Source organism: Bombina bombina, chromosome 1 (genome assembly GCF_027579735.1).
Source record: "Bombina bombina isolate aBomBom1 chromosome 1, aBomBom1.pri, whole genome shotgun sequence".
In the NCBI taxonomy this organism is placed as follows: domain Eukaryota; kingdom Metazoa; phylum Chordata; class Amphibia; order Anura; family Bombinatoridae; genus Bombina; species Bombina bombina.
The window spans coordinates 381438401-381454129 of NC_069499.1; the positions used below are offsets into that span (position 1 = coordinate 381438401).

Sequence of the window (15729 nt, forward strand, 5' to 3'; positions counted from 1 at the left end):
GAGCTGCACAATCAGTTGCTTGTGCGATGTTAAATGCAGGTGTCAAATACATTATTGCTTGCCATCCCTTAATGCAGGTGTCAAATACAGCATTGCTCGCCATCCCTCTTCTTCCACCTTATTAAATGGAGCCTTATGTCATCACATTTTGATTATCCAGTCTTCATGATAGATAGACAATTATTATTATTTATTTTAAGACATGGGGACAAATTTTTGCCTGCATTTTCCGACATACCTACACATTACTGAATCTATATTCCAATTTTTCTTCAATATAATACGAAAGTTAAAGGTATACTAAACCCATATTTTTTCTTTCATGATTCAGAGAGAGCATGCAACTTTCTAATTTACTCCTATTTTCAATTGTTCTTTGTTCTCTTGGTAACTTTATTTGAAAAAGCAGGAATGAAAGCTTTGGAGCCAGTCCATGTTAGGTAGCCTTCAATCAGCAAGCGCTATCCAGGGTACTGAACCAAAATGGGCTGGCTCCAAAGCTTTCATCCTTTCTTTTTCAAACAAAAATACCAAGAGAATAAAGAAAAATTGATAACAGGAGTAAATTAGAAAGTTGGATAAAATTGCATGCTCTTTCCAAATCATGAAAGAAAAAATTTGGGTTTAGTATCCCTTTAATTGAAATAGATAATCCCTTTATTACCCATTCCCCAGTTTTGCATAACCAACACAGTTCTATTAATATACATTTTACCTCTGTGATTACCTTGTATCTAAGCCTCTTCTGACAGCCCTCTGGTCATAGGACTTTTTATTTATTATCTATTGTTATCTATATGGCACACATAAGCTAGCAGTCTCCTGTTATAAAATGTTAATAAAAAAAAAGCATGTGATAAGAAGCTGTCTGTAGTGGCATAGAAACAGGCAGACATTTAGAGGTTTAAATGTTAAAAAGTATATTAATGTAACAATGTTGGTTGTGCAAAGCTGGGGAATGGGTAGTAAAGGCATTATTTATCTTTTTAAACAATAACAAATTTAGTGTAGACTGTCCCTTTAAGTGAGATGCTTCCTTCATTTTTTATTTAATTGTTTTTTTAGAAATGATAATCCTTCTGTAATATTGACACTCTTAATTCTTTGATTTTTCCATCTGTGTCTTATATCATAGTTGCTCAGGATTCTTGTAAGTTAATTATGTTAACTTAGAAATATATCTGCATTTCCAATAGCAAACTTCAGTCTGAATAGACAGGAAAACAGATGCTATCTCTCTTGTTAATTGCTTTGTTGTATGCTGCTTTAAAACTTTTATTGTATGACTGCATCCAATCAATCTACTCGCACAGCGGTGCTGTTTACAGAGAAAAAAAAAGTTGTTTTGATGCACTGCACTATTATTTACTCACACATCATAAACTTACACTTGATGTTTAAGACAGAACAGAAAATGTCTACCACAAATTTACCAGCAAAAAGATTTTTGCAAATGTAAAAAGATTTTAGCAGGGTAATGGAAAGCAAAACATTCTCTGTGCTTCATTTTTTTTTCAAGTGATATTGGTCTAAATCAGTGTTCCTGAACTCCAGTCCTCAGGCAACCCTAGCAAGCCAGATTTTTATGAGCACAGGTAAAATAATCAGCTGATCAGTAACCATGGTTAGTCAGCCGCTCTCATCCATCAGCTGATTATTTAAACTGATCTCTAGATCAGATATCATGAAATCTTGCTTCTTATGGGTATCTGAGGAGTGCAGTTGAGAAACACTGGTCTAGATTCAAGAAAACTCATTTGTGAAATTAATGTCTAACAGAAAAACATGTACCTCAACTCTAAAATGACAGAATTCATAAAGATTTGTACCCTCCACTCATCACAGTTATGAGTTGCACGTTAAACCCCATTATAATGAATAGATCTCATATCTGTTCACTTCTCTGCAAAAAATAAAATAAAAAAATAAAATAAATATATATATATTATTATTATTGGTTATTTGTAGAGCGCCAACAGATTCCGCAGCTCTATAAACATAGGCGGAATACAAAGAAACATTTATAGAGTTCAAATGGGTAGAGAACCTGTCAAGAGTCGCACTGTTGTAGTCAGCTCTAAAGAAGGTGATCTGCAAACAGCATGGCTTTTAGGCTTACATGCTAAGGGGGTTCAAGGGGATAGCAATGGAGAGGAAATGGTATAACAAAAGGTTAGTGTAGGTTGTATGCATCCCTGAACAGTAGAGTGTTTAGGGAGCACTTGAAGTTTATAGATAGAGCACCCAGACATCCCATGGCCAACCCCTCAAAACACCATATTCTATCCAGCGACAATCATTTACATGAACCATTTTGCAAGAGAGCTTCTAAAGTGTGCTGGTTTTAATTATTAATTTTTGGTATTGCTAGCAGTTCTCGGTTGATGTTGAAGATATCATGTATCAGACACCTCATGTAACTATAGATGTTAATAGCAGGAATGCCCACTAACGTAATGCTGGAAATTATAGGTGAAGTCTCAATGAATTTGAAACATGATCTTACATTTACAATGAAGACCCTCAGAAACCTCACAAGCATTCATGTGAGTAGGTAACAATTCCAAACCATCAGAAATCTTGTGTAAAGTGCCATGCACTGTCACTGCTGGAATACTCCAATGAAAATTATAAGGGGGTTTTATTTGCATTTGGAAAGCTTATAGAATATGGGTTATTATAGATTATAATGTATTGGCATGATTTTACCAATAAAACCCTGCAATAGCAGGTAACACCATGTGTATGTTGCTTGGGGATATTTCAACTGTAGTATTCTAATTCCTAATTGTTTCACTAACATTGCTGAAGGATATTTGGACTTTTCAAATTCAACAGCTTTTATCTCTTGAAATGATGTTTTAACATATTTTAAAAGCCATATCCTGATAATTTACAATCTTTTTTTTCCATGTGAAAATGTTTGCATTAAATGTGCATTAAGCTGAGTTCAATAAATATAAATTAAGTATCAAATCACATTTTTAAATTTTTAAATTGTTGTTAGAATTGTAATCTTACCAGTATGAAGTATTCGGAAGTTAAAGATGTTAATTATAAAACTAGGCAGTTGTTTTAATGTTGAGTTAATTTGTAGCTCTTTTTCATTTTACTTTGGCCATTTATACGCCATATGGCCAAAAGTATATGGACATCTGACCACCACACCTATTGTTGGACATCCCATAACAAAACCATGGGTTTAAATATGGAGTTGGACCCACTTTATAGCTATAAAAGCCACATCTCTTCTGGGAAGGATTTTGACAATTTGTTTTAATTGTGTCTGTGTGAATTTGTGCCCATTCAGCTAAGAAAAGCATTTGTGAGGTCAGAAACGGATGCTAGATGAGAGGTTCTCACTCACAATCAGCATTCCAATTCATCCCAAAAGTTTTCAAAGGGTTTAAGGTCAGGGCTATGTGCAAGCCACTCAAGTTCTTCTGCATCAAACTATATGTCATGGACCTCACTTTATGCACAGGGCCACAGTCATGCTGGAACAGGAAAGGACATTCCTCAAACTATTGCCACAAAGTTGGAAAAAAAATGATATAAAATGACTTTGTACCATGTAGCATTAAGGGCCTGGCCCAAAACACAGAAGTATCCCATTCCCAGACTTTTATTCATCCTCCACTAAACTTTACAGTCGGCACAATGCTTTCCAGTAGGTAGGATTTTCCTCTCATTATTATTATTATCGGTTATTTGTAGAGCGTCAACAGATTCCACAGCGCTAATCTCATCCACCACACCTAGATTTTTCCATTAGACTGCCAGATAGTGAAGCATCATTTATCACTCAAGAAAACACATTTCCACTGCTTCAAAGTCCAGTGACAGTGTGCTTTACACCACTCCAACTGGTGCTTGACATTGCACATGTTGAGATCAAGCTTGTGTACAGCTGCTTTGCCATGGGAACCCATTTCATGAAGCTACTGATAAACAGTTCTTGTGCTGATGTTGCTTCAAGAAGTAGTTTACTGAGTAATGCAGCAGATGATAGGTGGTTTTTATGCTCTACACACTTCAGCACTTGGCAGCCAAGTTCTGTTAATTTTTGTTGTCTACCACTTCATGGCTTGGAAGTTGTTCCAAGATGCTCTTAGATGCTTTGAATTCAAAATAACAGCACTTACAGTTTCACTGGGGCACCTCTAGTATGCTAGACATTTCACAAACTGACTTGTGGCAAAGGCAGCATCCTATAACAGTGCCACGTTTAAAGTCACTGAGCTCTTCAGTACAACCATCGTACTGCCAATGTTTGTCTATGAAGATTTAATGGTTATGTGCTGGAATTTATGCACCTGTTAGCAATGGGAGTGGCTGAAACACTGTTTCTGTGAAGATCTCTGAAACCCACTGCAAACCTCCCTTGACCCATGCAAAATTATGTTTTTTAAGATTTTGTGAGTTTAAATGTATTTCCTGTTAATTGTTTCATTTTCAATTATTTTTACTAATTCAAATGATGTTTAGTCGAGAAAAAAAATGTTTAATTGCCATAAATTGCACTAGAATTTTGATGGAATGGAATGGATCGGCAAATACATAAACTTTTTATAAATCATTAAAAGAATAGAGTTAGGAAAGATATGTATTTTTTTAAAAGAGTTAATAAAACAAAAAGATAGCATTGGATAATATATATATATACAAGAGATCAGACAGTGCTCTCAAATATTAAAGGAACACTAACCCCTAAAAAAAAATAATGATTCAGATAGATTATGCAATTTTAAGCAACTTTCTAATTTACTTCTATTATTTTTCTTCATTCTCTTGCTATCTTTATTTGAAAAAGAATGCATCTAAGCTAAGGAGCCAGCCAATTGTTGGTTCAGAACCATGGACAGCACTTTTTTATTGGTTCTGTCCAATCAGCAAGGACAACCCAAGTTGCTTAAAATTGCATGCTCTATCTGAAACATGAAAGAAAAAAATTGGATTCAGTGTCCCTTTAAGCCATAAGACAATGGTTATAGTGAAGAAAAGGAATGACAAAACAAAAACACAAATACCAGGGAAAACCAACAAAAAGTAATTTGATAATTGCTAGATATCAGAAATCTATGAGGGTGGTGATGTGCACTCCACCAATCAGAGAAGTGGGTGGGTGTATAGTAGTCCTGAACCCAAAAAAATACTTATAAGATGATGAAAACCAAAATCCCCCAAAAATATATATTAATAAATTGTCCAAAAATATATTTTTATGAAATGTTGAAAAATAGTTAAAAAATAATCTATATATGTGTAATAGTAAGCACTACATACATATATATATATATATATATATATATATATATATATATATATGTAATGTATATGTGTGTGTGAGTGTTAGTATCCGAAATGTAGATCAATTTAAAAGATAAAAGCAGCACAGCTAGAAATATGACAGAATGTTGATATTCTTTAATACATTTTTTATAGCGTAAGCCTACAAAATTAGCCATTGCTTTGTGTGTGTAGTTCAAGTTAAATTGTTGTAACATAGCTACTTTTACATTTTCTAAATGTGTTTTAAGCAATAAATTGTACAACATTTTTTGAACATGTGTTAAGCTATTTCTATAAGAATGAAGCTCTTAACAAAACATAAGCCCTCTGCATGAGCTCCTAGCAGCAAAGTGCTTAAAAGATAAAGTAAAAATTGGTACCATGGGAAGAACACCAGCTGTAGAGCACACAGGTCCATTATGAAAAGTATGGTAGTGGGAAGGGAGAAAATGATTTAATCAGGAGTAAAACCAATTTTATTATAAGGACACGCAGGGGGTGTGGCCCCATAGTGAGAGGGACATTTTAAAATATCTGACAGATTTTAACAATGTAAAACCCAGTCTTTTAAAGTGACAGTAAACCCGTCAGGTTTCCCTTTTTGATGCTATTGTTAACTGTTGACTGTTTTAGTCTTGCCTGCCAGGATGCAGTCAATCTGTTTCAAAAGTGTGCTGGAAAAAAAAAAAGCTAATTGTTTAAATATGATCAATCAAAATGATCACTGCAAAGGAAAGGTCACCTATGCCAGTTCTGGTACAGCTTTAACTAAGGTGCAGGTGATGACCCCAAATGGAAAGCTACTGAAGGACGATTTTCCCATGCCACTTAAAACCCTTATTCACTTTTTAAAGAATAGTTTTAGACATTGCTTTAGTTATTTAATTAGTAACTCATAAGCTGCCAGAGAGACCTGCAGCATATTGCACAGTAATGCACCACAATCCTCTTTGGCAGGCAAAGGGTTAGCAAAGGTTATAAAAGGTGTAATTTTAGTTAGTATATGCTACTTACAGGGTAAGGAAAAGCTGTCTAAACTGATACTAATGAAGCCATATCCGTTCTATACTTCCTAATGATTGTTAAAGAGCAGCAACTCGTTCAGCAACACACCTCTCCAGATAAGAAAATATTGTTTTATTCAGGATAGAGATATAAATAAATAAAAAAAAAACATTTTCTTTTAAATGAAACAATAAATACTACATTTAAACAAACAAACAAAAAAAGTAAAAAAAAAATAGAAAATGAAGCAACAATGGGTTAACAGTGGTTTCATTATTTTTTCTATATTTTGATTGATAGTTTTCCCATTTGAACAATAAAAATAGCAATAGTTAGGAATTAAGCTGTTTCACTTTTTATATAATACATTTAGTAAATGCATCACCTAAGCTGATGATAAATACCAATCAACCTTATAACTGATATGTTTGATGTACTACAACTAGTAATAGGATGAAATATGGGATAATTGTTTCATGTTTTTAATTAGTATTATATGAAAAGTTTGAATATATTTACATTCTCTAGTCAGGGTAACTTTATATTGTTTTCTCTTCAAAAAAATGTATCTGTACTGTGTGTCCTGTCTTTTGTTTCATATCAAATCTGACAGATTTGCAGAGGTGTTTTTGTTCTTTTTTTCCAAAAAAGAATTCTACCTAGCTTACTACAAATGATTTTGAAATAATAATAAAGGAATATCTATTCTTTATTTTTCCTCTAAGCATTTTAGTCCTAGTTCCTACATGTAGTCACAAAAATGATACAATTCATACCTATAATTCCCAAGTACATAGCATAGCTAACATATGTAAAGCAATTGCTGAGTTTCTACTGCTATGTTTAGCATATGTCTCATGTTGGCTCACTAAGGCCTGTAGGTCGGTCCCTTGAGCCAAACATCATTGGCAACTCTTAGCCCCTCAGCCTCAAAAAGCAAATAGCTTTGAATCATGTTGAGCTGTAATACTAATTTCCATGCTGATGCATTATGGGAATAAATGTATCTGACATGCTATGTCAATGGCACTGTCTCTTTGTATCTCTTGTTTTTTTGTTAGCTGCATTCCTACAGATGGTATACCGTTGAAAATGTTCCTTTCCTGGAGAAAAAAAAAAAAAAAAACATGCACAGCACCAAACCTCTAGGTGCAGAAGGCTGTTAACGGTTGCTGATGATAGTAGGCAAACATTAACATAATAATTAGTGTCTTGTAATTGTTTCATTAAAACCAGTTGTTCCATTTCTCCTCGTGTTTTCCCAGAAGAGAAGCTGAATTTGGACGACAGCCAGTGGGAGGACGTCCACGTTGTCACCGGAGCACTCAAGATGTTTTTCAGAGAGCTGCCTGAGCCGTTGTTCCCATTCTGCTTCTTTGAACAGTTTGTGGAAGCAATAAGTAAGTAAGCTTGCTCCCTTAATACCTAAAATGGCAGTAAAATTAAATAAAAATTGTGTATGTAAAACAAAGCTAAAACACATTAATACAATTGCTGGGCATGAGCCAAACAGTTATGATATTTATTTGTATAACAATCAAAATGTAAAAATTGTATTAATGCATTAACACCATTCATTATTTACAGATAATATTTATTTCTGTAAAATATTAGCTACTGCAGTAGCAAATAAAAAAGTAGGGAAATATAACAATAAAATGCAATGAAGATCGATTGCAAGATGAGTTTGCTTCAAGTTAACTATATATATATATGTGTATTTATGTATATATATATATATATATAGAGAGAGAGAGAGAGAGAGAGAGAGAGAGAGAGAGAGAGAGAGAGAGAGAGAGAGAGAGAGAGAGAGAGAGGAGGGGAAAATGTTATTATGGTTTACTAGTAAATAAAAAAAATGTTGCTAGTCGAGATAGAAAAGTTAATAAACCTCTGTAATCTCTTACTAGTCTGGGATTAACCAACTAGTAGAAAATTCCAGCCCTGAGTATGTACTTTATAGTCTGTTCACTAGGGTTCTGCAAACTTTTTTTAAGAAAGATCATACACATTTTTTTTTTTAATTGCTCTTTTGTTAAAACACATTTCAAAATAACAGCAAATGAGCAATTTAAGAGAAAGGCAAGTGCTTATAATTTAAGAAAAATATACACTCACCCGCTAACTCCTCCCCATAGATTTATATGAGGCACACTGATGAAAATTATTATTAGTTATTACTTGAGCGCTAACCCAAACTGCGCTAGACCAACTGCGGTAAAGCAGAAGATGCATTAGAAATAGTTTACCTTACTATGAGTAAGGCCTCATTATCTCAATTATCATCATTCAAAAGGACAAGGTTCAAAACTAGGCAGCACTCATGCAACGCTGTTAAACTGATATGTCTGGGGTGGCGGAAAGGTTATGAAACAGCAGGCTTAAGACTGCTGTTTTATTACTAATGGCTGCAAGCTCATTCATTTGAGTCTGCCCTGCAAGAATATTATAACCAGAATATTAAAATTTACCAACTCAAGGATCGCTATCAATTTGTTCATCAACTGTTGTAAAAACTGGTATCTAGATAATATTATTTTTAACTTTCAGAATTAAATTATCTTTCTATATCAAGAGTGCTCATACTTTAGTGAGATTGGCCTATCTTTTTTTGTGAAGTATGTCATTGAGATGTATTTATGTACAGGTGAACCACGGAGATATTGTGGGTTTGGTTCCAGACCACTATAATAAAGGGGATATAGCAATAAAGTGAGTCACACCATTTTTTTGTTTGCCAGTGCATGTAAAAGTTGTATTTCCACTATACTGTAGTCTATTAAGCGTGCAATAGTATTATGTCTAAAAAATCATTGTACATACCTTAATTAAAAAATACTTTATTGATAGAAAATGCTAACCATTATCAAAGGCTTCAGTGAGTCGTAATCATTTTCTGGTGGTGTGTATATAATGGTGTGTATATATGTGTAGTCGTGTATTTATGTGTTATATGTGTTTATATTTTGTATAAAGAGCAATATCTGTGCTAAACATATGGAAATTTGAGCGTGCATTTAGAATTGATCTTGATTTAACACAGGGACTAATATACTTTTGTATCATCATTGTTTAAACTGAGGCTACTATAGTGCTGCAGAATATTTGCGTGAAACACACATCCCCATTCTCCGAGAGGGAAATAAACTGTCTTGTGATCTACTGGTAGTTCCCATTGTACCTTTAGGGCACACCTGCTTTATATTGTGGGAAGCACAAACTGTTACAAGCAAACCTTCTTAATTGCATGGCTCAAATATATTTTTTAATTGCAAATTTAATAAAGGTTAGAGGCAGATAGTGGGTCGCTTCATATAGAGGAATTACCCTTAGCCATGTTCTGCTTTACAAAAGCATATTTAGATAATGTCACATGAACACCCTTTTTAAATTAATGGAAACATTGTTTTGGTCTAGAAATATAAATAATATAGTAAAATCTCCTTTGCTTTGGATGCGTGGAACTTTCTTGTTTGTTGCTTCTAATAAAAAATAATTGCAATTTAAATATGTTAGATGCAACTTTTTCTTGGTTGACCAACAGTTCAATAATATCTTTCTATGATATTTTTTATGGTACAAAAGGTTCAGTCTGATGACTCTTGCTCTTCTCAATCTGTACACTCTCCCTGGGATAAAGTATACATTTAATAGTGTTTGGAAACTACGTCTATTATGATGACATTCAAACATATGTCTCTTCTGCTATCTTCTTTCCTTCAAGTCACTAATTGTCTCTGGAATTTGTCTGGATGTCATTACATGACTTGCAGATGAGTAATTTATACTAAGGTTTTACTTATCCCATTTTATTACGTGCCCCACACCAAAAATCTCTGGAGGTCTTTGTAGTCCTAACCTCAAGCCATAGACATTGTTTTGCAATCTCTTCCACTCTCCATATCTAAGTACTTGCTCTCATCTACATTGTATAACAAAGCTGCAAACAATGTTGTGAAACAATGCTGCCATAGAGTACTAAAGACACTTGCATGCTCCCGAGCTCTTGTGAGCCTACCTAGATTTAGGGGCATATTTATCGCTTTGTGTTTCCGGCAAGCCTTCAGGCTTGCAGGAAACAGAAGTTATGAAGCAGCGGTCTAAAGAGTGCTGCTCCATAACCTTTCCGCCTGCTCTGAGGCAGCGGACAGCAATCATCAGAAATCAAAACAATCGAATACGATCGGGTTGATTGACATCCCCTGCTAGCGGCCGATTGGCTGCAGGGGCAGAATTGCACCAGCAGTTCGCAAAAACTGCTGTTGCAATGATAAGTGCAGAGAACATATGCTGTCGGCATTTATCGATGTGCAGCGGACATGATCCGCTATATCGGATCATGTCCGCTCACCCAATCATAAATATGCCCCTTACTATTTAATAAAGGATGCCAAGAAAACAAAGCAATTTTGATAATAGAAGTAAATTGGAAAGTTGTTTAAAATTGCATGTTGTATCTGAATTATAAAAGTTTAATTTTGACTTTAATGTCCCTTTAAGAACATAGAAAATCGTTTTGAAAAAGTTCCTTTCCTTAGGGAATTTATGGTTAAGGTCGTATTCTTGTATAGAAATCCTAGCATCAGATCTAAAGATTGTGTTAAGCTGTGTTCTATTCTGCATAGTTTGCATATGCATAATTGTTTTTCTTTTTATCATACATATGCATGTGATTCCAAAAAATGTATCTTTGTGTTTTTTATGTACAGTAAACTTTGTGTTGGAAAAGCCTTTTTCTTTAATTTCTTCTTTCAAATATTGAGTTGTGTTTAGCCTGATATACTTATTTTCCAGCATGTTTGTTCCCAAAACCTCCTATGCCCTTAATGTTTGTGCCAATAAAATGTGCCTATGTAACATATACTTCTTAAAAAAATCACTGCCAGCAAATTTTGGGTTTGGCTGTGTGTACCAAAAGTTGACTCTGAGATCTGGCTGCCGTCATGCATAAAAGGATAAAGAAACATGCATTCAACAAATTTAATAATAAGAAAAATAATGATAATTTCTGATGTGTGATCCTAAACTTCAACATCCTTGTAATAATGGCTGTTAACAATTTATAACTCTGTAGACTTAAATTGAAACATTTATTTGACTAGACAAACAATTTAAGATAACATTCACTTTTTAGAGATCCTTTATAGGTAAAACTGGACAAAGAATAACAATGTCACATTTACTCTACAATCTGGTAGTCTTGAAGAACATGTGCACCTGTCAATGCACTATGTGCAGTCTCTATTTAAAAAAAATATTTTTAATACTTTTAATTGTTGTTTTGAAAGCAAAACGGTATTTGGAAATGCATTGTTATTAACACTACAGATTTTGACTAGAGTAGTAATATAATAATAGTAATTTGCAATTTATATAGCGCTTTTCTCCCTGTGAGGCTCAAAGCACTTTACAATAATACCAACATAAGAGATAAAAGTTAGGAGTTTCTGAAGGTCAGATAAGCGGACTGAATGCCTGATGGAGGAGGTGGGTGTTTAGCTTTTTTGTAAGGATGGTGCCTCTCTGATTGCGCACGTTAAAGAGTTCCAGAAAGTAGGGGCAGCGTGGCCGAATGCTCTGGAGCCCGAGTTTGTACTTATTCTTGGCACTGAAAGGAGGGATGTGTTGGCTGACCTAAGTGAGCGGGATGGGATGTAGGGTGTCAGTAGCTCTTTCAGTTACTGTGGGCCTTGGTTGTTTAAGGCTTTGAAGGTCAGCAGGCCAATTTTAAAATATGTTTGCCATTTCATTGAAAGCCAATTCAGGGAGTTGAGAACAGGTGTTATGTTGCTGGAGCGAGTCTGGCTGCTGTGTTTTGTACCATCTGAAGGCGATGGAGTTCATTTTTTGGGAGGCCCATGTAAAGTGTATTGCAGTAATCTAGCCTAGAGGATACAAATGCATGGATTAATGTTGGCATATCATCCGGTGGAATTAAGTGTTGTATCCTGGCTATGTTGTTTAGATGAAAGTAGGCAGATTTTATTACAGAGGAAATCTGCTGTTTAAAAGATAGTCCAGCATCAATCAGCACTCCAAGGCTTCGTACCTTTGCTGAACTAACGAGTTCAGAGCCTCCAAGCTCCAGGCCAGTTGGGTGAACATGGGATATTTTTGATGCCCGGGGTCCCCTCACCAAGCGTAACTCTGTTTTGTCCGGGTTCACTTTGAGATAGCTAGCATTCATCCATTCTATGAGGTCTGTTAAGCAACTGTTTATGTGGCATGCTGGGTCTGTAGTATCTGGAGCAAAGGAGAAGTAGTGTTGTGTGTCATCAGAGTAACAATGATACCTTAGGTCATGTCAGTTAATGATGACCCTCAGGGGTAGTAACCGACTTCTAAATGTTACTTCATCAAAACCCGAAGCATTTATTTTGAGAGCTATGCATAACAACATGTTTGTACTGATAAAGAGTACTGAAGTGTTTAAGTGTATACATTGGCAGGGAGTCTTAAGATAGCTTGCAACGTAATGTTAGGAACTCTATGGAAGAGTTTAAGAATGATAGGATCAGGAAGTTACAGAGTAGGAACAACATGTAGTTGAGGTTAGTACTTGTTATTCTATGCATTGAGAGCTGCATGACTTAACACTGCTGCATTTACACTTTGTGCTTTATATTTTATATTATTTTAGTTTTTAGATTAAATTTTGTAACATTTAAATTTTGCACTAATTTGTATTTTATTTTGTATACAGCAGTGTATTTAGGATTGTGATTTTACAAATTCTGATTATGCTTCCACAATTTATATGTAACTTTAACAAATTAGGATCATGCTTTGTATATTTATGTGTTTATTGTACAAATTACATTGCACTTTGTATTTTTTGTATTTAAATGGACAGACATGCGATTTTAAACAAAATTCCAATGTACTTTTATCAAATTTGGTTTGCTTTCTTGATATTCTTTGAAAGCTAAACCCAGGTAGGCTCATAAACTGATTTCTACGCTGTTGAAGGCCGCCTCTTATCTCATTGCATTTTAACAGTTTTTCCCAATTAGACAGTGCTAGTTCACGTGTGCCATATAGATAACATTGTGCTCACTCACGCTGAGTTATTTATGAGTCAGCACTAATTGGCTAAAATGCAAGTCTGTCAAAGGAACTGACATAAGAGGTTGGTCTGCAAAGGCTTAGATACAATGTAATCACAGAGGTAAAATGTATATTAATATAAAAGTGTTGGTTATGCAAAACTGGAGTGGGTAATAAAGGGATTATCTATTTTTTTTAAATAATACAAATGTTCAAGTAGACTGCCCCTTTAAAATAATACTGAAAAACTTTCAGCTTAAGTTTTATAGAGAGCTTCATTATATTCTATGGGCCCTATAAGCAAAGATTCTCTTGTCTGAAGAGAAATTTTAGTACAGACTCAACTGGGGCTGAACTCACCTGCATAGAGCTGGCGAGATAATTCATTGAGATCAGCTTGTTTAATGCTTACAACATTTCACAAGACTTGTGACAGACTTTCAGACATACAGACATTCCCTGTTAACTCCCCTGTTCAGCCCAGGGAACTCTCCTGTCCCTCTCACTTTCTGAAGCTATGTTTTATTTTACAATAGAGGAAATACAAAGTGGGATTTAAGTTGTAAAAGATACACTGAAATATACAAAGTATGATCCCAACTTGTTAAAGTAACACCTAAAATATCAAAACATAATTAGAATTGAAAAATCACTGTTGATTCTGAATGTATAAAAATATAAAATAGAAAGTGCAAAGCTTAAATGTACTACTACTGAAAAGAACCAGTCTGAAATGTAGAGTAATATAAAATACAATTCACAAAGTGTAAGTGTAAAAAAACTCTAATTTCATGTAGTTTTATATTGACCTAGGCTTGTCTCTCATTTACCTACAAAAATAAGAAAGATCTTGCAGCGCTGGAGAGTTACATCCATTTTTTTTCAGCATCCAGTGAGTTCAGTCCCTGTGAAGTCTGCACTACAATTTATCTCCAAGCTGGAGCATCTATTATAATCAAGATCTATTGAAAGTAATGGAGCTTGCTGGAAAGGGATGCTTCGCTGTGTAGGACAAAGTTAGCAGTGAGCAGGGGGTGCACTTTAAAATTTAAATCCTGCAGCCAATATAAGTCACATTATGCTGCTTTCTTCATATAGCATCTTACAATCACCCATATTTTCGTATGCATGTGTTTTACTATTAGGGTTATAAGTATTTTGACTGTTTTAAGAGAAGCTCACCACCTTTTAGTTTGCAGGAAAAAACTGTGAGATCTGTAGTGTGAAAACCTTTACAGATTTACGCTGGTATCAGAGAGACAATTTCAAATACACCCATAGATCATCCATGTTCAGCCCATTTTGTGAAAAATTAACAATTATTGTATTGTATTGCATACTTATAAGTATGAATTGCTAAATGATTGTTGCACATACCAGTGTACTTAAATTACAATTTACACTGTACATATTAATGCAATTTATTACCTGTGTAATTTACATACAATTTTTACTTTTTTGATCAAATACGAATTTTGCTGAAGAATTTTGTTGATTTTTGATGCACCTTAACAAAAAAAATTCTGCTTGTGTTTGTGTGAAAGGTTCAATTATTTGTTTTGTAATATTTTTAAAATTCTAATTTTATTGTACATTTTTGTAATGTATGCATCTACTTCCCATACGAAAATGCAATAAAAGCCCCCTTGGCTTTAGATCATTCCACAGGGAAATAAAAGTACTGGCGAGCATTCTTTAATAATCTCGACATCCCAGAGACCTTTAGCTCATCGGACCCTAAGATTGGTGTGTTTTAGGAACTTCATGATAACTCACTTAAGTTGATTTTAAATAGATCTATTTAGCACCTCAGCCTTACCCTTGTTACGTTGATATATATACTGTATATATATATATATATATATATATATATATATATATATATATAATAATTATTATTATTTTTACATTTTTACACTTCAATATCTGTTAAATTGTTTGCCATTGATATACTTGAAAAACCTTTTAGGATTTGTCTTGCAATCCTTTGCTGCATTTGTTACCTGGAAGGAAGAATAAATACCATGCTACTTGAATAATTAAACCCTATGGGGTCGATTTATGAAGCAGCGAATGCTGCTTCTGACCCACTCCGCTATAGTTCTGTCTGAAGTGGAAGTTAAGAAGCAGCAGTCCTAATACCATTTCTCCTTAACTTGTCCGCCAGCTCTGAGGTGGCGGACAGCAATCAGCCCGATTGAATACGATCGGGTTGATTGACACCACCTGCTAGCATATGCTGTCAGCATTTATTGATCTGCGGTGGACATGATACGCTACATCGTATCATGTCTGTCCGCACAATATCAAATTGACCCCCAAGTTTCTCTCTTAATTCTCCCAATATGTTTTTAAAGGGCTACATTGGTTTAAACTTTATTCTTT

The 15729-nt window shown here is 34.5% G+C and overlaps 1 protein-coding gene across 1 annotated transcript in view; it reads left to right on the top strand.

Annotated features, from left to right (window-relative positions):
- Nucleotides 1-15729, top strand: part of ARHGAP15 (Rho GTPase activating protein 15) — a 1708250-nt gene that overhangs the window by 1305995 nt on the left and 386526 nt on the right. Inside the window, exon 13 of the mRNA XM_053712626.1 lies at nt 7563-7697. Within this exon, the coding sequence (XP_053568601.1) occupies nt 7563-7697 (135 nt within the window). The remainder of the gene's footprint in view (nt 1-7562; nt 7698-15729) is intronic.